Source organism: Zonotrichia albicollis, chromosome 1, assembly GCF_047830755.1.
Source record: "Zonotrichia albicollis isolate bZonAlb1 chromosome 1, bZonAlb1.hap1, whole genome shotgun sequence".
Lineage (NCBI taxonomy): Eukaryota > Metazoa > Chordata > Aves > Passeriformes > Passerellidae > Zonotrichia > Zonotrichia albicollis.
In genome coordinates this window covers 153657336-153683865 of record NC_133819.1, presented here as the reverse complement: position 1 = coordinate 153683865, position 26530 = coordinate 153657336, and the positions used below count along the sequence as shown (strand labels likewise).

The 26530-nt window shown below is 47.2% G+C and overlaps 1 protein-coding gene across 1 annotated transcript in view; it reads left to right on the top strand.

The window, feature by feature from the left end:
• Window positions 1-26530, top strand: part of ZC3H3 (zinc finger CCCH-type containing 3) — a 128360-nt gene that overhangs the window by 34422 nt on the left and 67408 nt on the right. Inside the window, exon 4 of the mRNA XM_074558079.1 lies at window positions 16348-16498. Coding sequence (XP_074414180.1) covers window positions 16348-16498 — 151 coding nt within the window. The remainder of the gene's footprint in view (window positions 1-16347; window positions 16499-26530) is intronic.

Below are 26530 nucleotides of genomic sequence, written 5' to 3'. Positions count from 1 at the left end.
CTTTTTGGGTGCCTGCGGCACCGCTCGGTGTTTGTGTCACCCTCGGATCTCCTGGAGGGGCTGGAAAATCTCCGGCTGCAAATGAAGCTCTGATGGAAGGTGCTGTTCCCGGGGCGCCTCTTGCCGCGTTCCTCGGGGCGGGAAGCAGATCCCACAGGCACCTCCCGTGTGCTGTCTGCGCCCAGCAGGAAGGGAAAAAACTGGAGACAAAGGAGAAGAGGAGCTGTGCCATGTGCTGCTCCTCTGGCTCCTCAAATTGCTCAGGGACACAGTACTGGCTCCGTGGATTCCTGGGAGCCACCACCCTCAAGGAAGCACTTTTCTTCCCCTAAGAGCTGAGGGATGTCTGGGGACTTTTCCTGCCACTTCTGGGACGTGCACAGGTACATCAAGAGGGGAAAATCAGCCTGGAGAAGCCTCTTGCTGAGGTTTGTGCTGAGCTTGGAGGAAGATTTTGCTTAGCTGATTGGCTTTTGTTATCCTCAAGGATATTTAACCCCCTCTGGAAGACTCATTCCTTGGGCTGGAGCTGGTGGGAGGAGGAGCTGGGGGGGACACTGGGGACAGCACATGTTGAGCTGGAGAAAAACAGCTGGAATGTGCAATCCCAGAAATAAGGATCTAAAGGTGTCCCAAAGGCACACGATGAAGGGCCCGGAGGGGAAAAACCTGGAGGAGAAGAGGGAAGAATCATTGGGATCTTGAGTTTCCTCAGGAGTGGCAGCTCCAATCTCTGCTCTCTGTGACCACGGCCAGGACCTGAGGGAATGGCTGGAAATGTGTCAGGGAAGGTTTATGTTGGATATCAGGAAGAGGTTCTTCCTCCAGAGGGTGATGGGGTGCTGGGACAGGATCCTCAGGGAATGCTCACGGCCCCAAGGCTGCCAGAGCCATTGGAAAGGGCTGTCTGATACAGGGTGGGATTTTTTGGGATGTTCTGTGTGGAGCCAGGAGTTGGACTCGTTAATCCCCATGGTTCCTTTCCAGCTGAGGATATCCTATGAATCCAGAGGGTGTTTTGGCTTGTGGGCAAATCCCTTTGACCCTTTAGTCTATTCCCTGTCAGGCACAACTATCCCAGGAATATTTTAATGTGAGATTCAGTCATTTTCTGCCTCAAACACCTTAAAACCCGTGGTAAAATCACCACCTGCTCAGCTGTTTTCTCCTCAAGCCCATCTTTTCTACGAGCGTCTGATTCCCAACTTCTCAGCTTTTTTTCCCCTCCTGTTAATTATTATAATTACTTTTAAAACCTGGCCCCTGATTAGGCACTAGGTGGACACGGTGGCTGGGTTTTATTGCAGAACCTGCTCCTGCTCAAGGAGTTATTTTTGCTGAAGGCTTGCCCGGAATTGCTGAGTCAAGACAACGCTTTGATGGGATAAACATCTTCCCTCTCCCTTCTGTTCAGACCCTGGAGCCCCATTTGCCTGAGTAAAGACGTCGAGTTTCTTGGAATGCAGCTCCTGTTAAAGGAGCCCTGGAGCAAACACAGCGAGCTCCTGCTGTAATTTAAGAGTTTATCTCAAATCCATGAACCATGGACCCAAATTCGGGGGCTGAAAGTTGCTTCCTCGTCCTGACCGTGTCTCTCCCAAGACCTGCAGGTGGGTTTGAATTCCCACTGATCTTGGAGCTGGCCAGTGATTTCCTCATGGAAACACCACCTCAGAGCCACTGGTGGTCACCTGCTCCTAATGTGACTTTTCCAGAAGGGTTTGGCCAAAAGGTCAGCGCTCGACTGCTCAATGGAGCCATTCCTGATGGATGCACGGAGAGGTTTCCGGGGGGGAGCACGCGGGGTTTACACAGAAACAGTCGCTCATCCGACTGAATCGTTAATGCCCGTTGCCCGCGGAGACTAATTAAGGAGAGCTGCAGCTGTTTTGGGAAGCACTTTGTGTGGATTACAGCACGGGCTGGAGGAGCTCTCGGAGTGTGAAACATTAGGAAAGGCGTTTTGTGCCGCTGCGCTCCGAGGAGTTAAGGGAAAGGGGGGGTTGCGGGGACAGAGTTTTCCAAACTGTTTTCTTGGAGATGGTTTGAGTTTGGCCAAACAATTGGATGTGAGTGGTGACAGCCTGGCTTTGGTGGGGACACGTCAGGAACCCTGGGAGAGAAAGGTTAATAGGGTGTCCCTGCTGCCTTTCCCTAAAATCCTGCTGCTTTTTCCATGTGCTCCTGTTGGAACTGGGGCAGCGGGAGGGGGATTGTGCTTTCCTCTGTCCCTTTGGTGGTTCTGAAGAGTTTATGGGAAAGACCTCGGGTTTGTTGTTGGGATCTGGGAAGGGTCTGGAGCACCAGGAGCAGCTGAGGGAGCTGGAGGGGCTCAGCCTGGAGAAAAGGAGGCTCAAGGGGAGACCTTCTGGCTCTTTTCAATATCCTGCTCCAAGCCCGATGTCCAACCTGGACTTCAACAGCTTCTTGGGAATTCCATCCCAGCCCTTCCCCACCCTCCCAGGGAAGAATTCTTTCCCAATATCCTGTCTAACTGTGCCCTCTGGCACTGGAAACCCTCTACCCCATTGTGCTAAATTTGTGTGATACAAGACTCCTTTATTCCTCCTTTTGAATTTTCCACTGGTTTTATTTGGTCATTTAATTTATGTATCTTCATTTACATAAGATCAAGTTTTCCTGCACATGGGACATAAATTCTCCAAGACCATGGAGAATTTGGGTTAATGTAAAAGAAAATATTAGGATGCTGTGTAAAACCTTGGTTTTGTGGAACTCCTGAGCCATCCTGGAAATCTTTGATTCCTTGGTCATAAACCCTCCTGAAGGATTTGCTGTACTGGATTAAATCCTGAGGCCCTGAGAAACAGCCAGTGCATGGATCTTCTGGGAGCCAAGGGGAAAACTTTGGGAGGCATTACTGCAGTTGAGGTTCAGGCTGGGAGTGTGGCTGTTCACACTCCCAGTGGCATGTGCAGAATCCCTGGAGCTCCAGGGATTACGGCTTTACGGTCCGCACGTGGGATTTGCTGTGAGCTCCTGGTTCTTTTTATAGGGAGTCTATTCCGGGGGGATTTCGGAGAGGGAATTTCTGACCTTTGGACAAGAAGCCATCAAGCTGTGAGCCAGCAGGAAATCCAAAGTGATTTAGCCCATGGTCCTTTTTAAAATCCAGCTGTTTCCTGGTTTGGGGTGTTGTTTGTTGGGTGATTGTTGTTGTCAGGGGCTGGAGCTGTGCTGGGGCAGGGTCTTGGTGCCCTTCCCTTGTGTCTTCATGGAATTTGGGAATGGTTTGGACGGGAAGGGATCTTTCAAGACCCTCTCATTTCATCCCCTACCATGGGCAGGGACACCTTCCACTATCCCAGGGTGCTCCAAGCCCCATCCAGCCTGGCTTTGAATTTTTCCAGGAATGAGGCAGCCACAAATTCTCTGGAAAACCTGTGCCTCACCACCCTCACAGAGAATTCCTTCCCAATATCCCATCTATCCCTGGGAATGCAGTGGAAAGCCATTCCGCCTTTTCCTGGCACTCAGTCCCTTGTCCCAAGTCCCTTTCCAGCTCTCCTGAAGTTCCTTTAGGCACTGGAAGGTGCTCCAAGGTCTCCCTGGATCCTTCTCTTCTCCAGGCTGGACTTTTCCAGCTCTCCCAGCCTGACTCCAGAGCAGAGGGGCTTGGAGTCCTGGAATCACCATCCCTGGAAGTGTTGAAGAAAGGTGTGGATGTGGCACCTGGGGACGTGGTTTAGTGGTGAACGTGGCAATGCTGAGTTAACAGTTGGACTTGATGATCTTGGATGTATTTTCCAACTTCAGTAATTCCATGATTCTGGGTTTATCTTCCCTCCATCATCCCTCCCGGGTCAGGGGGCATGAACCAGGCTCCCACCCAGCTTGTGAGATTTATGGAATTCTGCAGGACTCATACCTGGAGGGTTTTTTGGAGGAGGGGCTGGATTGTAGCCGTTTCTCCATCCAAAATATGTATTTGGTTTAATAACAAGCAAGAGCACCTGCCCTTTTCCCTGACACTATGGGAAAAACCCTGGAGTGCTGTCGATAAAAAGATTCCCTGATAGCTTTTGAAAGGAATTTAAAATTTATAAAATATTTTCCCCCCTGTCTGGAGCAGCTCATCGGATGTGGAGGCTGGAAAAGGGAGGTTTGCTGATCTTTCCCTGTCCCACATTGACATCCCTGGGTGATCCCAAGGGTGTGACAGGGGGAATGCTCTGCTCACCTATCACTCAGCCTTTGGAAAATTAATTTTTTTGTTGGAATAGAATCCAGGTGCCACCGGAGGTTTGGAGTCACAGGAAAAGATTGAAGGAAAATTATGTGGGTTGAAAGAGGCCTCAAAGGTCATCTCATTCCAGCCCTCTTCCATGGGCAGGGACACCTTCCATGAATCCAGGTTGCTCCAAGCCCAATCCAACCTGGCCTTGGCCAGATGCAATTTCCTTCAGGCTATGGTGTTGGAGAGGCACATGCTCCAGGATGATGCTCAGGGATGCAGGAGTAGCAACCTGAATGTAAAGCACTGGATCAGAGGGTAGAGATGGGATTATGGACCTTTTGGGTAAAAGAGCTTTTGTTTTCCACCAAAATTAGAATTTTTTTCTTTGTTTTGTTCCCTTCTTGGTTAGCAGCCTTGGATGTAGCAAAGTTGATTGGAATCAGGTGACGTGGAGTTCTGAGCTTTCCTTATTATGATGTTGTTGACCTTGGGAGCTGAGGAGCCACCAATGCCAAAACTTTCTTATTTTCCTTTTCCTAAAAAATTGATGCAGGCTTATCTTTGTGCCTTTATGCTTCAAAACCATGGCTGAAAGGAATCATGGAATATCCTGAGTTGGAAGGGACCCACATGGATCATCCAGTCCAGCTCCTGGCCCTGCAAAGGACACCTCATGAATTCCACCATGTGCTGAAGGACCTTGAATCAAAATTATTCCCAAGTCTTGTGGTGTGGTGCTTACTTGGGATTTTCTAAGAAGGATTGGCTCTCCAGGTAGCCAGTGTGAATTTCCTTCTTGTAATCCTGTTTTCCACATCATAAATTTCAATGACCCTGGTCCCCATGTGGATTTGATCCAAGAGAAAGTCTTGGCATTGTGTTTCCATGATTTAAGCTCCCTCTCACTGCACCCCACCCTGAAGAGGATGATTTTTTGAGAATCAGACCCATGAGAAAATTCCATCTCTGGTGCAGGAATGGTGGTTTTGGGCCATCTGGTCCCATTTAAGCCCTAGTGGTCAATCCCTTAGGTTCTGCCCGTGGAATGGGATGGTGGGTAGGGTTTGGGTGCCTCTTGGTGCCATCCAACCCCACGCTGAGCATGGAATGCCGTTGGATTCTTTCTCCTCCAGCACAGCTGAAGCCGTGGCCTTTGGGGAGGTGGGAGAGGTGGATGAGTGCCAAACCCATCCAGCTGGATCACCCAAATGGGCAATCCAAGGAAATCAACCACATGCCCTGATGCTCATGCACAGCTTAGGCTGTGAAATTCCTTATTTATAGGAACTTAACGGATGCTGTAACGGCTTCAAGCAGATGAACACATTTCATTTAAAGCAACAGCAGCGTTCTTCCTCCTCGAGGGGGAAAGTTTGAACTGAAAGAGGGAAGATTTAGAGCAGAAATAAGGAGGGAATTCTTCCTTGGGAGGGTGGGGAGGAGCTAGAATAGAATTCCCAGAGAAGCTGTGGCTGTCCCATCCCTGGAAATGTTCAAGGCCAAGTTGGACAGAGTTTGGAACAACCTGGGATAGTGGAAGGTGTCCCTGCCCATGGTAGGGCTTCGGAACTGGATGATCTTCAAGGTCTCTTCCCACCCAAACCATTCCAGGATTCTCTGAAGTTTCTTTGAAGGGAAAGAGCTGGGATAGAAACAGCACTGAAAAGACCGCACACGTTTTCCTCCTCTTCCTTCCCATCCATCCCGAGCTTTGTCGAGCGACGGATAAAAAAAGGGGGGAAAAAAAACAACCAACCCACCCACAATAATCTATAGCGACTGTCAGCCAGCAAACTACTCCCATTTCATAGGGATAGGTTGGATGTCAGCGCGGGATCGATGGCTCTCGCGCCGTAATTATAAAAACTCGTGGGTTGTGTTGCTTGAGTGAGTTTGGGAAGAGTAGGGTCTCAATCTTCCCTCTAATGGGGCTTTGGCAGTCGGTGGCGCAGCGGCTTCGTCTTAGTCTGACAGTGTTGTCATTAAACACCAGGTAGCGTGGAACAACAGGGAACACGGCTCCGGAGCGGCCGGGAACACGCGGCTTTGACAGGAGTGATTTGTCATCGAGGAGCTGCCCAAACTCCTGAGCCTGGAGTACGGGCGGCTGCTTAAAGTGACTTATTGCCCCTGTCGGCGGCTGCAGTTGTGATTTGATAATCGGTAAATGTTTGTCAAAGATGAATTCCCTCCCTGATGCAGTGCAGTGCTGGAAAAGCAAATGAAAAGCAGGGGGGAAAGAACATATTGGATGGATTAAAGACTAGGGTAGGATAAGGGTGATGGAAACAACAGGTTTCCCTGTTAAACTCGGCATCCTTCCTTCAGGGGGGTGGAGTGTTGAGGTTTGGGATACTGCGATGGGGACTCACTGTCAACATGGGGGACTGGGAGTGCTGCAACATTAACTCCATTTCAGGAAAAATTTTGTCATGGAAAGGGTTGTTAAGCATTGGAAGGGGCTGCCCAGGGAGGTGGTGGAGTCCCCATCCCTAGAGGTGTTCGAGAATAACTGGATGTGACACTCAGGGCTCTGGTCTGGGTGACAAGGTGGGGATCGATCATAAATTGGACTCAATGGTCTTGAAGGTCTTTCCCAACCTTAATGATTCTGTGATTATAAGGAGTGGTTTTTCTTCAGATTTCAAAGATGCTGGAGCTGTGCTTGGTCTTGAGGGACTGTAGACTGATATGGAGCAATGGTTTTCCTTTTCTTCAGCACATGGAATCATGAAATAGTTTGAGTTGGAAGAGATCTTAAAGATCATCTCATTCCATTGTCGGGGAGCCATTGTGGTGTGTCTGACTTCAGCTCTCTTCTCCTCTGTCCGGGAGGTTTCAGGAGTGTTTTTTTGCTAAGGAAAACAACATCTTGGTTCTTTCTTTCCATGGATGTGATGCTTTTCTGGCTTTTTGGCAAATAGTTCCCTCGGCAAACCCATGTGCACCTACTCAGTGGTTACAACTTGTAGTAGAATCCCTTTGTTTCTTGTAGGGATGTATTTTGAGCCTGTCCATTGCCTGCTTTATATCAAAGTTTAGAAAGGAGAATTAAAAGGATCTTAATGAACCTTCTGCCTGCAAAGTTTTCCTCCCATCTCCCTGAGTTTATCCAAGTTCCTCTGCTGAATGCCAGAGTCAGGTCAGGTTCTTTTTAAGTGGATGCTTAGAAATCTAAAAGCTGGCCTTCTGTTGGATAAGTGGCTTTGAGGGTGGGGAATACCTAAGAGATTCAAATTTTTCCTTGTTAAATTTAAATAAAATATAATAAAATAAAAAAAAGGAAGTCAATCCTAAAGCACAAATGCAAATGGAATTCCAGCCCGCCGAGCGCTCCCGTCGTTTCCCGAGACAGAGCCACCTCTCCCCGTGCCACGGTGAGGCGTGAACACGAGATCCCTGAACCCATTTGATTATAGCCGGGGTTTTTCTGGTGTCTGAAGTGCTGGAAACGATCAAGAGCAGGAAAAGTGGAGTGATTTATTAGACTCATAAAAATTCATACTTTGTTATTCCAGTTGTCTTCCATCTGCAGCTTGTTAGAACGAGCACCCCTGGCAGCTCCCGCCGCGAGGCCGGGGGGAGGAGGGCATTTATCAGCTTTCCTCCTGCCATCCCGCTCTCTCATTTAGAGGAATGGATCCAGCTCCTGGAAACACATTAATAATCATTCACCGATGGAAGGGGGGAAGGAAAACCCACCACCCTCTTTTGTTATAATAATAAGGGTTGTGTTTGAACAAGGGCCGATGCTCCAGAGACCCATTCAGGCTCTTTAACACAGGCTGGAGCTGGGAAAACGGTGTTCAGAGCCTTCAGTGTGACCTCCTCTTGCCAATCCTGGTGGATAATGTGGGCTCTCCTCATCCTTGGAAGGCTCTTCTGCTCCTGTGATGTTCGGAAGGGCCACCTGGGGCTTTTTGGCAGTGGGGATGGGATGTGACACAGCTGGTGGGGTTACTGGGGTTACTGGGAGGTTGGTGGTGTGTCCTCCTGTCGCCATTAAGACTTTGTTGGACCCTTCTGTCTCTGCCTCCCTGTATTTTGGGATTGGAGGGAATAAACCAAGATATTTGCTGGTGTTTCTGTTGCAGTTGGAATATTGGAATTGTAGGGCTCACTCAAAGGCATGGTTCTTCCCGTTATTTTGTAAGACTTCCCAAATCACCTGGCTCTGGGGGCTGGTGGGGCTGAAGTGACCCAGACCCGTTTGGAAAATGATACGGATTTGGATAAATGTAGGATGGCTTTGGTTGAGAAAGACCTCTGAGATCATCAAATCCCATCTCTTCCCCCAGCACTGCCAGGGCTGCCACTGATCCACATCCCCAAATGCCACATCCACACATTCTTGAACACTTCAGGGATGGTGTTCCACAAAGAATGGGAAGGATCTGGAGCACCAGGAGCAGCTGAGGGTGCTAGAGGGGCTCAACCTGGAGAAAAGGAGGCTCAGGGGGGACCTTCTGGCTCTGCACAACTCCCTGACAGGAGGGTGCAGCCAGATGGGCATTGGGCTCAAGGGAAGGGACAAGAGGAAATGACCTCAAGTTGTGCCAGGAGACATTTAGATTGGATATCGGAGAAAAAAATTCTTCATGGAAAGGTGGTCAGGTGTTGGAATAGGCTCCCTGGCAGTGGTGGAGTTACCACCCCTAGAAGGCTTCAGAAAATGTGTGGATGTGGCATCTGGGAACATGGTTTAGCAGTGGCATGGGCAGTGCTGAACAGTTTGACTCAATGGTCTTAGTGCTCTTTTCCAACCTAAATCCTTCCCTGATCCCATGCTGGATGTTGTGGTATCCTGGAAACACCCAAATCCCAAAGACACCACATCCACTGAACCAGATCCACTAAAATCCATCCTGTGCAGCATCCCAGCTGCAGATGGAAGTTGGGATTGCACCAGTGGGCTGGAAAGGAGAACAGGTCCTCAGCCTTTAGGGAGGCTGATCCTGAGTGTCTTTTGCAGCAGCATTTTTCCAGGGAGTTTCTTGTAGCTCCGTGACTTTCACGTCTGCTGCTTTTCTTTCCCTGTCACGCTCGCTGCCAGTGTTTCCGGGCTGTCGGATTTCTCCTGGCTGTGCCATCCCCAGCTTTTCCAGATGCTCTTCTTCTCGCTCCCATTCTTTCTTCTCAACAGCTCAGGCATCACTTTGTTCCCCCCATGACATCTCCACACGTTGTGGGGCTTTCCTAAACATTTGGATTTTGGAAAGGCTCTAATAAGGTCTGTCTGGAACCTTCCCTTCTCCAGGCTGGACATTCCCAGCTCTCCCAGCTGTCTCCAGAGCAGAGGGGCTCCAATCCTTGGAGCATCTCCATGGCCTCTGGACTCATGGACTCACTCCAGCAGCTCCACATCCACATCCATCCACTCCAGAGCTGGATGTAGAATTCCAGGTAGGGTCTCACCCAAGCGGAGCAGAGGAGCAGAATCCCTCCCTTTCCTGCTGCTGGATTTTTTCTCTTCAAGTTGGATGATGTTTTCCCACTCTGTATTTCCTAGAAACAAAAATTCTGTATTTTTCACCTAAACACAGGAATTTTGACCCAGGGAAATTTATTTGAACAGGATATGTGGATTTGCCCAGAGAGGTTGTGAATCCTCATCCCTGGATATGTCCAAGGCCAGGTTGGACAAGGCTTGGAGCAACCTGGGATAGTGGCAGGTGTCCCTGCCCATGGCAAAGGTTTTGGAATAAGGTGGTCTTAAAGGTCCCTTCCAAACCAAACAATTCCATGAATTTAATACTTTGCCTGTTAAAATGGGTGTTTCCTTACAGTTCATCTCCAAGTCCCAGTGCCTAACGCAGCCTCGCTCCTGGTGGATTCTGTGAACTTCTCTTTTCCTGTGGTCCAATTGACCTAACAGAATTAGCCAAGCAGATTTGGTATTAATTTCCCAAATAGTCCCAGCTGAAAGCAGCTGCCATGCTAAGCAAATTTTCCAATGGGTTTGGAGCTCTCTAAAATGTTCCAGCTCCAAATCCTGCCCTTCTCCCGTCCTCTCAAAATGTGACAACCTGGAGCAGCTGTCGTGCTCCGGGTCCCAGGTAAAGCAGTTTGGATCAATTGGATTTATTTCCTATTAAGCAGCAGTTCGTGATCATAAAGCATCGTTTACACGCTGGCATAAAGAGCCGTCGCTCTTGAAAGAGCTCGGAACTGAATGAGTGTGAAAATTAAATTCCCCTCTTAAACCCAAGGATGGTCCTTTTGGAAGCTGATTCCAGTCGCAACATAATTAACCTCTTGCTGTGCCATTCTGTGGGAACATATTGAACCTGCTCCGGGATAATCATCCCTAATACTGGTGTCTGCTTTCACACTGAATTCCTAACAGCATTACAGTAATCCCAAAGCTTTTGTTGACTCCAGGGACTTGGCCAAGTTGGCAGCCAGGACAAAAGGTGTCAGAGGCACGTGGCTCAGGGGTGATGCCATCGAGGTGTGGTGGGATGGGAAACACCAGAACCATTTGCTTTTGGCTGGAGGAGCTGTAGTGGAACTTTATTCAGGTTTCCTGTGGATTTATGCCTGTTGAAGGTCGTTTGCATATGCTTGGAGCAACTTGGTGTAGTGGAAGGTGTCCCTGCCCATGGCAGAGGGTTGGAACTCGATGGTGTTAAAGGTCCCTTCCAACCCAAACCATTCCATGATTCTTGTTTTAGTCCTTGTTTTTTTTTCTCTCCATCTTTCTCAGTTTTTCCCTCCATTGCTCTTCCCTTGCCATCCACAGTTTTTCTCATCCAGGGAAGCAAGTGGTGTTGGGGATAATCCCCAGGAGGTTTGGGTGTATTCCCACCTCTGCACCCAGCAATGAGCTGAAGTCTGAGACTGGAGAAGAGAAGGATTCAAGGAGACCTTTGAGCCCCTTCCAGTGCCTGAAGGGGCTCCAAGAGAGCTGGAGAGGGACTTTGGACAAGTGAATGGAGTGACAGGACAAGAGGGAATGGCTTCCCACTGCCAGAGGGCAGGGACAGGATGGGATATTGGAAGGGAATTCTTCACTGGGAAAGTGGGGATGCCCTGGAATGGAATTCCTAAAGAAGCTGTGGCTGCTCCATCCCTGGAAGTGTCCAAGGCCAGGTTGGATGGGGCTTGGAGCATCCTGGCTCTCGGTTGGTGTGAAGGGCAGTGATTGGGATTCCCAATCCCTGTATCTGCTGTAGCAGCAGGAGTGAGGCTGATCCATCCTGGCCATCAGAGCTTCCCGTGGTGCTTCTGCTGCCAAGGTTGCTCCTGGCTGCAAACTCCTCTGCTGCCCCCAAATTCGCCCTTGGACCTTCTTACTAAAATCCTGAAAAGCTCCTCCACCACCTTCCCTTCATCCACGAGGTGGGAGACAGTGCGGAAGGATCAGATCCATTAGGAAATGGTCTTGCAGGGATTTTACAAGGAGTTCCTTGCCTTGACATTGGTCATCCCAAAATCCACATGATGGAAGCCAGCAGCAAATTGTTTTGAGTCAGGGATGCCTTTTCCCATGGAAAAGAGGGAGGTTTGATCCCATTCCATCCCAGAGCATCAGTGGATGTGTATGATGGTCCTGCTGCAACCTGGGATGTCTGGCTGAGTGTCCTCTTCCTTCTGGGATTTGAGGGGAACAGTGGGTTTTGCTGAATCTTCTCTTCTTGGCCTGGAGCAAATCCCATGGCAAGGGATTCATCTTCATGTTGGGAAGGGTTTGCTTCCAGAAAACCCTTTGGCAGAGATTTTCAGTTCTTTTTGGAGCTGCTTTGGGTTCCAAGTGGGAGTTTTTTACCCCCTGTCAGGAGCTGGGTCATGCTGGTGGCTCCTTCCCTCATCTCCTAATAGTCCTTAACCCTTTTAATTTTTTCCCTCATGCCTGTTTGGAAAGAACAATTTGTTTTAGCAGAGGTTTTTAGTCTCTGCTTTGCTTTTTTCCGTGGGGTGGTTTTGGTGCATCCCTTTAATCTCTGAGGTTTTCCCCGGTGCTGGGGACAATCCTGGCAGTGAATCCAAGGTTCAGCTTCTGCTCCCCAATTTGCATTCGTCCCTGCTCCCGTCTCGCTTCCAAGTGCTGGAAGATCAATGTACCTGTCACTCACTGCTTCCCGTCTCGTCTCCGATCGGGATTAATGGCACAGCTCGGCACTGAGCCCCAATGGAGACACACGGGAGGGGTCGTGGTGGCCAAGGATTGACAACGGGAGACCTTGTGGTGCCCAGGTCACGACTTAATTTAGTTCTTTTCTCCATTCCTGTGCCCGTACATGAAGCTTTTCTATCCCCCATCCTGTTCCTAAAGCAGCAGTAATCGCTTGGATTTGGCAATGTGCGCTCCTGAAGTTCCCCTTGCTTATGTAACTTCCTTTTTCCCATCAGTATCTGAACAGGATTTATTCCACCATTATTGTGGTTTCCCTAATCCATCCTGAGCAACATCATCTTCCTCTTGCGTCATGGATTCAGAATCACATAATCATGGAATAGTCATTAAGGAAAAGAGCTCTGAGATCATCAAGTCCAGATGTTAACTCAGCATTTCCAAGGCCCCCACTAAACTCTGTCCCCAAGTGCCACATCAACACGGCTTTTTGGGACATGTTTCATTAGACCAGGTTGCTCCAAGCCCCATCCAATCCATGGATGGGGCAAGCACAGCTTTCCTGGCAACCTCTACCAGGACCTCCCCACCCTCACATGGAAGAATTCCTTCCCAATATTCCATCTAACCCTGCCCTCTGTCAGGGGGAAGCCATTCCCGCTTGTCCTGTCACTCCGGGACCTTGTCCAAAGTAATTTCCCACCTTTCTTTTAAGCCTCTTTTAAAAGCAGGTTTCTCCAGACCCTTCTCCAGGTGAAATATTCCAGGAGCGAACTCTGTTTGTGCCCTCCCTGCTTCAACTTCCTCAGGGGGCCAATTCCTGGTATTTTCTCAGGAAAATAAGAGAAGAAATAAGGACCCTTGCATCTCCAACCCCTTTCCTAAGGGATGCATGTGTGGTGGCTCCTGGATCCTTCCTGCTTGAAGCACCCTTGTAAGAGATTTTGGTAACAAATTCCCCATCTCAAGGCCAGCATTGGACAAGAGGAAGCAGCTTTAAGTTGTACAAGGGGAAGTTTTCTTTGGATATTAGGAAAAATTTCTTCACTGAAGGGATGCTTGGGCTGTGCAGGGGAAGTGGTGGAATTCCTTGAGGGATTTAAAAGCCCGTGTGGATGTGGCACTTGGGGACATGGTTTAGTGGTGGCCTTGGCAGCACTGGCTTGATGACCTTAGAGGTCTTTTCCAACCTTAACAATTCTACACTTAGAGTTTACACCAGGATTTTTTTTTTTTCCCTGGGAACAGGAGGCGCGAGCGGCGCCCGCGGGATTCGCGGCTCCGCAGAAAGCCCCGAGCTCAGCAGCGCGCGGCCCTGGCTGATAAATGATGCTCATATCCCATTCGAATATGATGCAAGCAGTTTTTTTGTAGTTTGTCTTCCATGGCGGTAGTAAAGTTTTTAATTAGGAAAGCTAATGAGATCGATTAGTCATTAGAAGTGACCTCTGGATCGCGGCGAGGAGTGGGGATGTGTGCGCCGGGCTGATAACGGGGGACGCTGGGGTATTGTTTGTAATAAAAGCGTGAAGTGTTTGATTTGAGTGAAATGTGCCACGGGGAATACATCACGCGGAGAGGAAAAAATTACAACCCTGGGAGCCTGTAATGAAGGGAATTAAACCAACATCCTGTCTAAATAACATGATTATCTACACAAAACCCCTCAGCTAGCAAGTAATAATAGAAAACGGAGCTCTTCGGAGAGGCTCTTTGAGGAGGTGGTTAATGCTGGAGTCGCGCATCAGGCACTTTCCAAGGAGCAGCTTCGGAATGAATACACCATCCAATTACCTCTGGGAATAGAGTTTACCAGGTGCCAGCCTGTTTTGGGGAAGGAGGAGGAGGAGGGGGATGCCTGCAATAATTTGGGATCTCTCTTTCTTGTCAGGCAGGAGTTTGATGCAATTCTGGGTTGATTGGTGGCAGCTCAAGCTTGTGTGGGGGGCAAAAAGATGTTAATTATGTATTCAGCAAATTCCCAGCTTAGTTATTATGTGAGGTTGGAGTGGAGGAGGGAAAGGGGCAACTTGTGCAGTTGCTGGCTGGGGAGGATGCAGGATTGAGGCTCTCATCCCTTCCCTGGTGGGGTGGAAGTGCTTTGGCTCCATGGTTGGAGCTGTATCCATGAGAGGTTGGGTGTGTCCACATGTTGTGGGTGACAAAAGTGACAGAAGGCACATTTAGGTGGGATACAGGGGAGAAATTCTTCCCTGCAAGTGTGGTGAGGCCCTGGCAGACTTTACCCAGAGAAGCTGTGGCTGTTGCATCTCTGGATGTGTCCAAGATCAGGTTGGACAGGGTTCGGAGCAGTCTGGGATGGTGGAAGGCGTCCTTGCCCATGGCAGGGGGTTGGACTGGATGGTCTTCAAGTTCCCTTCCAACCCAAACCATTCCATGAGTGTGATTTCAGGTCAGTCCCACCATCACGATAGCTGGGATTTCATTGTGTGTGTGGTGCTGGTCCCTGCAGGGGTTAGCACCTCTGTTCTTTTTGTTGTCCCTATTTTCCTGTCCTAAATGCAGTTCCCTGAAGGAAAAAGTTCCAAGTTTGCTGGTACTTGGGAGCAATTTTAATTGTAATTAGAGCTTCAACTTTGCTAAAGCTTTAAAAGCCCACGCAGAGGTTTGGTCACTGCGCTGAACAATTTGATCTGCTACAAAAAAATGCTGGGATAGGGAAAGAGCAGTGAGATCCCGTTTGCTTTCCATGTTCTTTCCTCTCTCCTTTCTTTCCTCACCTCTGAAGTGACCTCTGAAGTGCCTCACCTCTAAAGTAGCTGCAGTTCCTCTAAGGCATTGAATCATCAGATGGTTTCTACTGGAAGAGAACTTGGAAGATCCTTTAGTTCCATGATTTATCCTGTGGGTTCAGATTGCGGAACGTTGCGAGCGTCATCTTTACCACAAAAAATTCCAGTGATTTTTCTGTCATGGCAGAGCCTGGTTTTTGCCTTTTTCCATCACCAGGGTTGTAACTTTTTTTCTGAATTTCTGAATGGAAATTTGTGTTCCCTGATCCCTCCCAAAGCCAGCACAAGTCATCAGCTTGTTGGGAATGCTCAAGAAGGAGAATATTCCCTGTATGAAAATGTAAAGCTGTGAATTGGTGTTGCCACTGTTGCAGGGCAATGGGGGAGCTGTTCCCTCCTTTCTAGGGAATGGTGTCAGATCCAAAATGTATTTCCTTATTTTTCCTAGTTTACCTGGCAATCCAACTTATTCTCCCTCTTCTCACAGAGGCAAACATGGGGATGGGTTGAATGTTTTCAGTGGAAATAATGCTCCCACTTTTCCCCTCCCAACCTCTCCATAATTTTAATGAGAGGATCTCCAAGAAAAACAGCCAGCTCTTTAAATCAGTTATAAAACCCAGAGACCGAGGCTCAGCATGGAGTGTCAGCTTTAATTATCTGGGCAGTTACAGCTGTATGTTATAAAAGTCGGGCAATTAGGTGCATTCCTGAAAGCTTGGGAAAAAAAAAAGTCTCATGGAGGAAAATCACAGTCAAACATTGAACTGTTAATTGCACAAAACATTCTGCAAAATAACCCGGGATGTAGATCATCCTGCAACACAGAGAATCCAGGAATGGGTAGGGTTGGAAGGGAGCTCAAAGCTCATCCAGTTCCCTATCCATGGAAGGGACCTTCCATTATCCCAGGTTGCTCCAAGCCTTGTCCAACCTGGACTTCAATACTTCTGGGGATTAAAAGTATTATGAAAACGCCAAGGATTAAAGTCAAACATTTATTTCCAGTGTGGATGTATGTTGGGACCAAGGTGTTGTTGGTGAATCCGTGATCCCCGTGATAGTGTTTTGCTGATGAAGCCAGTCCCAAGCACATCAAGGCCTTTCTGTTACCATCAGCTGTACTGGTCCCATTCCTGAAACTTCACCCCTTTTTTCAGGTGCTAAAATGTTGGATATAGGACTTGAGTTGGATGTGGGACCAATGGCCATTGAACTTGATGATCTTCAAAATTCTGTGATTCTGTGAGAATGTCAGTGAGATCCCTCCTGTGCCCATCCACACCTAAATTTCAAGCCTGTTTTTCCATGTTTTTTCCTAGGATCCAACTTCCACTTTGTAAGGAGCCCCCCAGCCAACAAGGTGATAAAGACACGCTACAGGATCGTGAAGAAGAGCGTGGTGCCTCCAGCCTTATCGTCCTTCACCAGCCCCATTCCCACCTGGAAAACCAGGCGTCCCATTACATCCAGGTAATTCTGCCATCCCTGGAATGCAGCTGGTTGGGATGTAGGAGCCACTGGAACTCCCATGTTGGCTCTGTGTTTTTCTGTCACATCTTCACCGTTTAATTTCTGTCTTTGTTTGGTCTACTCTGAGTTTATTGACTTAAAGTGTAAAATCATATTAGGAATTGTGTTATCCTGAGCTGGTGCCAGCAGCTTATGGCTTTGGCTTCCTATGTATTCCCTCTTGGAATTAATTGTTTCCATGGAGCAGTTAAATAAGCTGCAAAGAGGATGAATAAACGTGTGGATGTTGGTGATGAAGGGGAGCACGTTGAATGCTCCAGACTTCCACCAAGATGTAGGTGCTCTCCCAAATTCATTTATTCCCAATTATCTGGATGGGTGAAACATCCAGAAATATTTTGTCACTGCCTAGAGAAGGTGCCATAACCTTGAGTTGGAATATTCCTAAATCCATAGAGGTGGAGATGTTTCCATGGAGTGTCTCAGAGGCCAAGACAAGACCTGGAGCTTGTGTAAAGCAGAAAGGTCATTAAAATAATTGATTCTTTAGTACAAGATGCAATTAGAAGCAATGGGTTTGGTGAAAATACAGATTTTGGCTATTTTTAGGTCAGAAGTAGCTTGTCTTCCCACTGAAATGCCAGTAGCCATGGGCAGTATTTTGGGCAAAGAGAGTCTGTTCTGCTCTTCTTCAAATTTGTTCTCCCTGCTCCAGGTGGATTCCTCCAAAAGTCATTCCCTAGCAATGCCCTGAGGATTGGTGGCTTTTCTGGTAGAGCTGTGGAGGGACAAAAATAATGGTGGTTCTTTTTAAAGCCTGACTTTGCCTGATATTTCCCTTTAAAAGTGAATTTTGGGATTCCCAAATCAGTAGCTGAAGCGAGGGTTGGTTTTGGAAGAGTTCAGGGTGACGAAGCAAAGTATGGGGTAAACAGAGAGATTGGTAAGGAAGTTTGGGTGAATTATTTTGTGTATTTTCCAAGCTCTTGGTTGAGAAACTCCTCATCTCCTGTACTCTACTGGTCTCAAAGTATGAAACCTTTCCATTCTTCCAGTATGGAAACTGGGATCCTTTTGGGCTCATGGTCATTCTTACCTGCACCACCTCCTCCTTTGTCTTCACATTCTATTTTTGCCTGTGACATTTCCCCACCTGGGCACCATCCCTGACATCTCCAGGTCTCCTTTTGTTCTGGTTTGCCACCTCCATTTACACATCCTTGGGACCAAATTCCTGCATTTCCCTTTCCAGAAACAAACCATGTAATTTTTTGCCTGCTCCACCATCCTGCAATTTCATGGAATCAGAAGATGTTTGGATGGGAAGGGACCTTTAAGATCCTTGAGTTCCAACCCCCTGCCATGGGCAGGGACACCTTCCACTACCCCAGGTTGCTCCAACTTGGCCTTGTACACTTCTAATGATGAGGCAGACACAGTTTCTCTGGTAAAACTGTGCCAGGGCCTTACCACCCTGGAAGTGTCCAGGGCCAGGTTGGATGGGGCTTGGAACAATCTGGGATAGTGGAAAGTGTCCCTGCCCATGGCAGAAGGTTGAAACAAGATGATCTTGAACTCAAATGATTCTGTGACTCTGAGCCTTAATTAATGGGAAACAACTCATCCTCCAGCTGTTGGGCTCAGCTTCTTCCCTCACACCTCTTTACTCCAGATCTGGATGGCTGATCCATGCTGGGAATCAAGGCAGGGATTAGCTTTGGGCATGGAATCCAGAGCGGGAACGTCTGGGATCTGTGTGGTGGCTCTTGCTCGACCCAGTGGTGATTTTCCAAGGAACGACCTCGTTCTGCCGCGATTGGCTGAGAGCTCCCACTTGTAGGATCATTTTCTCTGTATTAATCTCCGACTTCATTAAATTGGTGTAGTTTAGATCTTACAGCTGCTTCAGACAAATCTTGATAAAATGCCATCAGCAAATTAAAACAATTATGTTTTAAAGAAGCCATAAATCTCCATCTCCCAATTACCTTCGCTGGGGGTGATCAATCATCTGGCCTGTCTGGAGGAAGCACATGGCAAATGCTTCTCCTGGAGTTTTTACGGGATTTTTTGCTTCATCGTTCCTATCTTGGATCTGTCACAAGAAAGACGCCAGGATCTGCTTTTTTCCTGATTTTCTTTGCTCTTCACAAAACAAGGAGAAGCTCTTATGACTGTGGGACACCCCTTTAGTCACCTCAGTTTTATTTTTCATACTGAGTAGTCAATTATTTTTAATATTTCCGTTTTTCATTGTAATAATTACAATGTTTTTACAATAATTTGGTATTTTCAATATCCTTATCCCCTTAAGCCAGCAGGGGGATGTCACCTGGTGTTGCTGCCCTCCAGTGCTACTCCCAAGCTGGTTCCCAACTGGCACCAAGGAGAAATTTCTTCCATGAAGTCCAGGTTTTTGGGCATCTGGAAGTAATGTGCCAGGGTTTTATTTTGCTGGGACATCCAGGATGTCACCCCTTTTGCCAGTAAATCCTCAAATCACCAGACAAAGATGAAGAGGGGTGTGGCTTTGGGAAGTGAGTGACAGGGAGAGTTGCTGGAGGTACCTGATGTCAGTCCCTTGGGAATGAATTCCATCCTCCCCTTCTTGCTGGGTTGCATAAAACTGGGCCCTGCTGCTGACTTGTCTTCGAGGCAATAGGTGGGAGTATATTTTAAATTAATTTTACTCCACTTTTTGTAATATTTTTGTTTTAAATAGATTTATAAGCAACTCGGGGCCTATTTCTCCAAATTTATGAAGATAATTTTCACTCTCTTGATAAGGTGAAATTTACACCTGCTATTTCCATATTAATTCACATTGCTAAGTGGATCTAATTTTCTTCCGTTCTTCTATCTGGTGAGTGTGGCCTTTCCTAATGCAATTTCCCCCTCACTAAATCACTGTGATCGGGAGTCATGATCGAGTTAAATTAACTTAAATTAATTTACTTAATAAGAGCTCCAGATCATTGTGAATGAGGTTAAGATTTATTGATTCTCCTTTTCACTCCTCCCCCTTATCTCCCGCGGCTTTGCTGGGAGCGCAGCTCACAGGGGCTGTGATTTGCTGGCTTTAAATTTCGGTCGCTCCTGGTGACATTGAGGTTGATCATCTCCTAAAAACCCTGGAGGGAGATGTCCTCTCTCCTCACAGCCTCCCTCTGCTGGGAAAGGGATGAGGGATTTGCCATGGAGGAGTTGGGATGGATGAAGTGTTTTGCTAAGATTTGAGAGTGATGCTTCTCCTGCTTCCAACGTCTTTCCATGGTCCACGTGGATGTGGCTACCAAAAAAATGGGATGTCCATATGTTATAGAGGCAGCAGAAGAATCCTGGGGTTGATGATCAGAGGAATGGAGCACCTTTCCTACAAGGAAAGGCTGAGAGGATTGGGATTGTTCAGTGTGGAGAAGAGAAGCTTCAGGGTGACCTCAGTGCAGCCTTCCAGTGCCTGAAGGAGCTGACAGGAAAGATGGAGAGGGAATTTTTGCAAGGAGTGACAGGACAAGGGAGAATGGCTTTCCACTGAAAATAAGTAGTGTTAGGCTGGATATCAGGAGGAAGTTCTTCCCTTGCACAGGTTTCCCAGAGAAACTGGATCCCCAGGGAAGCGATCCCAAAGCTTTCAGAGCTCAAGGAACATTTGGACAACACTCTCAGGCACAGGGTGAGACTTTTGAGGTGTCCTGCGCAGGACCAGGAGTTGTACTAGATGATCCTTGTGTGTGTCCCTTCCAACTCAGAATGTTCTAGGGTTCTATAAACTCCTTCAGAAAACTCCAGTTCTCCCTCTGGAGAGCCAGAACCACTTTTAAGACATTTTTGGGAGCAGAGCCCCCTTTGAGTTGAGACACTGACCCACTTTGAAGAGTTTTCTTCTCAAATCCTGCTGCAAATGTGGAAAACAAAAGTCACCTGTCTGCAAATAATGAGTTGTGTCTGGCACTGCTGGGGAAACTCTGATATTTCTTCCTGAAAACTTTGCGGCGCCTCTTGAGGGAGAATCCTACCCCTCCAGCACTATAAATAAGTAAAGAATGAGATAATCCAACATTTGTCAGAGAAATGCCAGCTCAGGAAAAAGGAGCTCGTCAGTGGAGGATTCGCTCATGTAGTTTAGTTTGGTTTTATTTTTCCCTTTTATTTTCTTCTCTTTTGTTCTGTTCCGTGGCCTGGAGCGCGTTGAACAGATTAAGATGGAAACAGTTGTTACCATCCCTGGGGGTGTTCAAGAAATGACTGGATGTGGCACTCAGCGCTCTGGTCTGGTTGACAGGGTGCTGATTGGCCAAAGTTTGGACTTGATGGTCTTTTCCAGCCTAAATCATTCTGTGATATGGTGATTATGAGGATTTCTCCCCCAGGTTTCAAAGATCTGAAGCCTTTAGGGATTTACACTGAAAGATGAGGGTGATGCAGGTTTTGAAATGGGGTTCAGCCACATTGGTGGGTGCAAAAGCCGCTTCTCTGGGAAAGGGGAGATACAGCTGAGCATCCCAGAGGAGGAGGAACCACCATCCCTTCCAGTCATCCTCTGCAGGAGGTTGGGATATTGTGTTCCAGGTCACTTGGACACAGCCTCCTTGTCCCATTCTTTCCTTCCTTTCACAGTGGGCGGTTTTGGGTTTCCAATTTCCTTTTCCTCCCTAACATCTTTTAGACACCAATTGCCAACTGACTGACCCAGCTCGTGATCCAGTTCAGAGAATCATGGAATGGTTTGGCTTAGAAGGGACCTTGGAAGAGCATCTGGTCCAACCCCCCTGCCATGGGCAGGGATGCCTTCCACTAGACCAGGTTTTTCCAATCCCTATCCAGCCTGGCCTTGAACACTTCCATAGGATGGGATGATCCATTTCATACAGCCTCTGTCATCTGTTCCCAGGGAAGCCTTTCTGATTTTCCTTTCCATTTTTGTGGCAGTCCTTAAGTGCTGTTACAAGTTTCCCTGTGGAAGTGATTTCACTGCCTTAAGATAATGGGATGGCACCAGGTGCCAGTCCTGGTGTGCTGTTAATGTGTAATTAACCCTTTCTCCCTAAATCCATTGGAATCTAGTGAGAATGGGAATCTTGGTTATGGAATAGAGTCCTGTGTTTCCCATTGGATGCGTTCCAGTTCCTGTGCCTCATTCCCACAGAATGGTGTGGTTGACTTACCATGGATGAAATGAATGCTGAAATTCAATATATCCCCTCTCCTTTGGGGAGAATGTCTCCTTGGGAATTCTGGGGAAGCTTTCTCATCCTTTCCATCTTCCTCTTGTTGTGTTGGAGATTGGGGCAGTCGGGGTCTGCACCAACTCATCCACCATAATCCCGCTGATGGACAGTAATGGGTTAAACCAGGCTAAATCCATCACTTCTGAGCTTTTTGGTTACACTCTGAGGGTCCCTTGGAAGTCCATCCATTCAGGAAATGGGATGGGGTCACCCAACATCTGTGACTCCTCTGGGAGCTGTTGGGAAGCGCTTGGGATACGTTGGTTGCTCGTTGTGCAACCCAGTGTTGGATTGGGGTGGTGGTGAGACCCTGGCACAAGCTGCCCAGGAAAGTTGTAACTGCCCCATCCCTGGAAGTGTTCCAGGTCAGATTGGACGGGGTTTGGAGCAACCTGGGACCGTGGAAGGTGTCCCTGTCCATGGTTGGAACTTGATGGTTTTTAATGTCCAGCCTAACCCAAACTGTTCCAGGATTCTTTGTTCACCATCCTGGAAGGTCAGCAGCTGGAGCTGAGAACAGAGAGCAGAGTGTGGGGCTGTAATTCACAGTGGATGGAGCAAATCCACATTTTCTGGGGTGTCATCTCAAAAGTTGCAGAGAAAACAGGGAAAACTGTTAACGTCGGCTTCCACGGCGGAAAATTGCCGAGCGCTCCGACGGGAGAGGCTTTAATCGACGTTCCCATATATTGTGAGCAGACAGGGATGGGCATTTTAAAGATCTCAGCAAATGCTGTCTTTTTTCCTTGATCCATTTATTTTTTCCACCAGTCTATACCTTCTAGGGCCCAAGAGGTGGGATCCCAACCTCCCAAAACCAGTTTGGAGCACAAACTGGATGGATGTTCTGAGCCAGATGCTGCTTTCAGTAGTGCAAGTGCTTCAGTCTTCCAATTTTGGAGGGTTTAAAGCACAGTTTTTGTGTTGTTTATTTAATTGGGGTGTTGCTCCAGTGGGATTTTACCTCCTGGTGCCATTTGCTCCGGGATCTTCCACATGGAGGCGAGGGAATTGTGAGCAGAGGGCAGAGGTTTTGGGGGGTTTCAAGCACAGCTTTTTATGTTGTTTATTTAATTGGGATGATGCTCCAGTGGGATTTTACCTCTGGGTGCCGATTGCTCTGGGATATTCCCGAACAGAGGTGAGGGAATCGTGAGCAGAGGGCAGAGGTTGGGACACCGGGAGTTAATTTCCTTTTATCAAGATGATAAAATCCCCCCTCCGCCTTCCCGGCTTTTGCCGCGTTAATCTGCGAACGGAGTCGGAATGTGACGAATGGCCTTAAAGTTCCTGTCAATTTTTTTCTTCCCAAATTCATTTGACATGAAAGTGAGAAGTAAACAGAAAGCCTGTGGTTAAGCAGATAACTTGGAAAGCCTTTTCCATCACATTTAAAAACGGCCGTGTCATGGATTCTGCGAATTGGCGGCTCCTATTTTGTTTGATTTTATTTTGTCTGTGTGGTAAATTTTCTTTTAATAATCCCGACGTGGTTTGACGAGGTTTTAGGCCTCGGATTTTTTTTGAAGGGATGTTAAACCATTCTCCAAAATGACATCTCATTAAAGTGAAATTCATCTGCTGGGATTGGAGCCGTTACAGGCAGGAGGGAACAGTAACTCCCATTTGGAAATCCATATTTTTTGTTTCTATAGGAAATACTTTTAATCCCTTTAATGAGGCTGGGATGAGATGCACAACCCGGATTGTTCCGGAGCAGCCCTGACATCTGGCCCAGCATAATCCAGTTTCTGTTCCGGACTGGTTTAGAGGCTTTAAAAAACAATGGCACCTCTTTGGGGCAAAGCTGGGGATTAATCCTCCCTGTTACTGGTGCTCCCCTCCTTCCCGAGAGACAGACACTGGGGAAAAGTAGCTCCTCTTCTGTCTTCCTGTGCTTTTTATTTATTTCTTATCTCTTTTTTCTGTTTCTTCTTCCCCATTTTTATTTTCTTTTCTCTTTTTCCTCTTTCTCTTTTTCTTGTTTTTTTTTTCTTTTTTCTTTCACTCTTTTTCTTTCCTTGTTTTCCTTTTCAATTTGTTTGCTTTTGCTATCTTATTTCTTTTCCCTTTTTCTAGATTTTCTCCCCTTTTACTTTTTAACTTTTTTCTTTTTTCATCTCCTTCCTTTTTCACCTTCTTGCCTTTTTTTTCTCTTTTCCTTTTTCCCCCTTTCCTTTTCTCCTTTTCCCTTTTTTCGCTTCTTCCTTTATCTCCTGCCCTCATTTCCCTTTTTTCCCTTTTCCTTTGCTTTTTCTCCTTTGCTTCATTTCTTTTTTCTTTTTTCTTTCCTTTTTCTTTTCTGCTTTATTTCTTATTTCTCTTCCCTATTTCTTCTTTTCTTTTTTTTTTCCAATTCCATCCTTTTTTACCTTGTTCCTTTTTTCCTTTTCCTCTTTCTTATTTTTTCTTTTTCATTATTCTTTTACCTTCACCCTGTTTTTTAATTTCCTTTTTTCCTTTATTTCCCTCTTTCGACTTTTTCCTTTTCCTTTTTTCTCTTTTCCCATTTTCCCATTTTATCTCCTTATTTCCTTTTATTTTTCCCTTTTATTTTTGTTTTTCTTTCTTTTTCCTTTTTTCCTTCTTTTTCCTCTTTTTTCCTTTTTCCTCCCCCCATTTTCCCTTTCCCCCTTTCTTCTTTTTTTTTCTTTTCTCTTTCTCCTTTTCTCATTTTCCCTTTTTCTCATTTTTCCCTTTTCCCCTTTCCTCTTATCCCATTTTCCTCTTTTCTCATTTTCATTTTTTTTGTCTGTTTTCCTTCTTCACCTTTAAATATTTTTTCATATTTCCCATAATTTCTTTTTTTTCCACTTTTCCTTTTCCTTCTTCCTCCACTTTTCATTTTTTCCCTATTTTTCCCCTTGTCCTTCTCCCAAACATCTCTCCCAGCTGGTTGCTTTCCTACCTGGATAACTCGGCAGCAAATCCAAGTTCTGCAGCTTCCAGCAGGATTCAGGGACTGCACCACTCCTATCCCTGCCCTGACTGCCCCCATCCTCCCAGTCTCCCCAGTCCTGCCCAGTTCCTGAGCCACCTTATGCTGGGAGGTTGGATTTTTCCTGCTTTTCCACGAATTCCAGGCTGCCGGCGCTGGGGGGAAACGCTCCCGTTCCCTCCTCCTGGGTCAGCCGCGGTAATCGAGCTCCACTTCGGAGGAAGTAATGAAACCAAAATAAAAGCGGGACTCAGGGGTTAATGACCAGCTCTAAATGCACATGAACATCCTTAGGAATAATGGGATTTTCCTTTTTTAATTTTGGTTAATGGAGTCGTCGCGTTTCGAATGGATTCCATTAAAAAGAAAACTGCCACATCCGATCGCGGGGACAGCGAGGGGTTATTTACTCGGCAGGGTGTTGTGTGGATCTTGGATCAGCTCTTCCCTGGAGCCTGGAGCATCCTTGTTGGGGAGCCCAGCATTCTGTAACCTGGATTTTTCATCCTGGGAAATCTTGCAGCTTCATCCTGTGCTGGAGCTGTGTTGGATTTGATGATCTGGAAAAGCTTTTCCAACTCAATCCATTGAGAGCCCCAACATGGCACCATTTTCCTGCTGCGTGAGATGTTGGATTTTCTGCACCCTTTGGCATGAGATCACAAAATCCCAGCATCATTTAGGTTGGAAAAGACCTCCAAGATCATCATGTCCAACCTGAGACTGATCTCCACCTTGTCACCCAGACCAGAGCACTGAGTGCCACGTCCAGCTGTTCCTTGGACACCTCCAGGCATGGTGATTCCACCACTTCCCTGGCAGACCATTCCAATTTTACTCTTTTTTTGTGAAAAAATTCCTTCTAAGATTCCCAAGCTGGATGGAAATCATCTGGAAGTCATCCAGTCCATAACTTGGATAGCATAATTGGAGTGTCTTCCTTCTGCTTCATTTCCCCCCATCTCAAACCAACTTTGATGGTGCAGAATCACTGTTGGAGAGCACGGTGCCACCATTCCCAACTGGAATCAGTGGCATCCTCAGTGGGATTTTCACCTGGGCCAGGACAGAGTTTCAAAATCGGTCTCCTGAGTGAGACATTTTCGGTTGTTGGCCTTCACAGATCAGTCTTGGAGGTTCAAATTCTACCCCTGGTAGATAAAGCCATTCCCGAGGATGTTCAGCAGCTCCTGGTGGACTTTGGATTGTCAAGGCCAGGCAGGAGCAAAGCAAGGGATGTGGTTTTGTGGGAATGTGTTTGATTTGCAGTGTGAATTTCGGATCCTCAGCACCAGGTTGGCTCTCTAGATCTATTCTGAAGGGTCCCCACTACTTTTGGGATGCTGTGGGTCAGGGACAAGGAGATTCTGGAGCCCTGATGGAGTTAGCAATGAAAGGATCCTAGGAAAAAGATGAACTGAGATGATAGATGAGATAAAAAAAGGAGAGTCTGCATTCCAGAAAATGCTTGTTTGCAGAGGTGCAGGGGACTCATGGGTGGTTTGGGGTGAGGGACCATGTCCCAGTTCCATCAGGGTGCTCCACAAGCATTCCCAGCCCCCAGAGTTGGACAAACCAAATGGAAAGATCCCATAGGGATTAAAGCCAGGCTGGAGATCATCACCTCTGTTGTGTCTCAGAGCAGAGGTGGTCATGGTGGTGCCACTCCTCAATGAGCGTCTGGGCAACATCTTCCTGCCTGGTTGCTCCCAGCGTTCCATCCCATAGAATTTTGTGTTAATATGTTTTCCTTAGTAGTGTTTCTGGTAGGCTGAGAGCATCTGCAGGGGTGGCTTGAGGAGGATTTGCTCAGGAGCAGTTTTCATTAGCCAGGATTTCTTTTCCTCCGCTTTTGTGAGGCCTTTC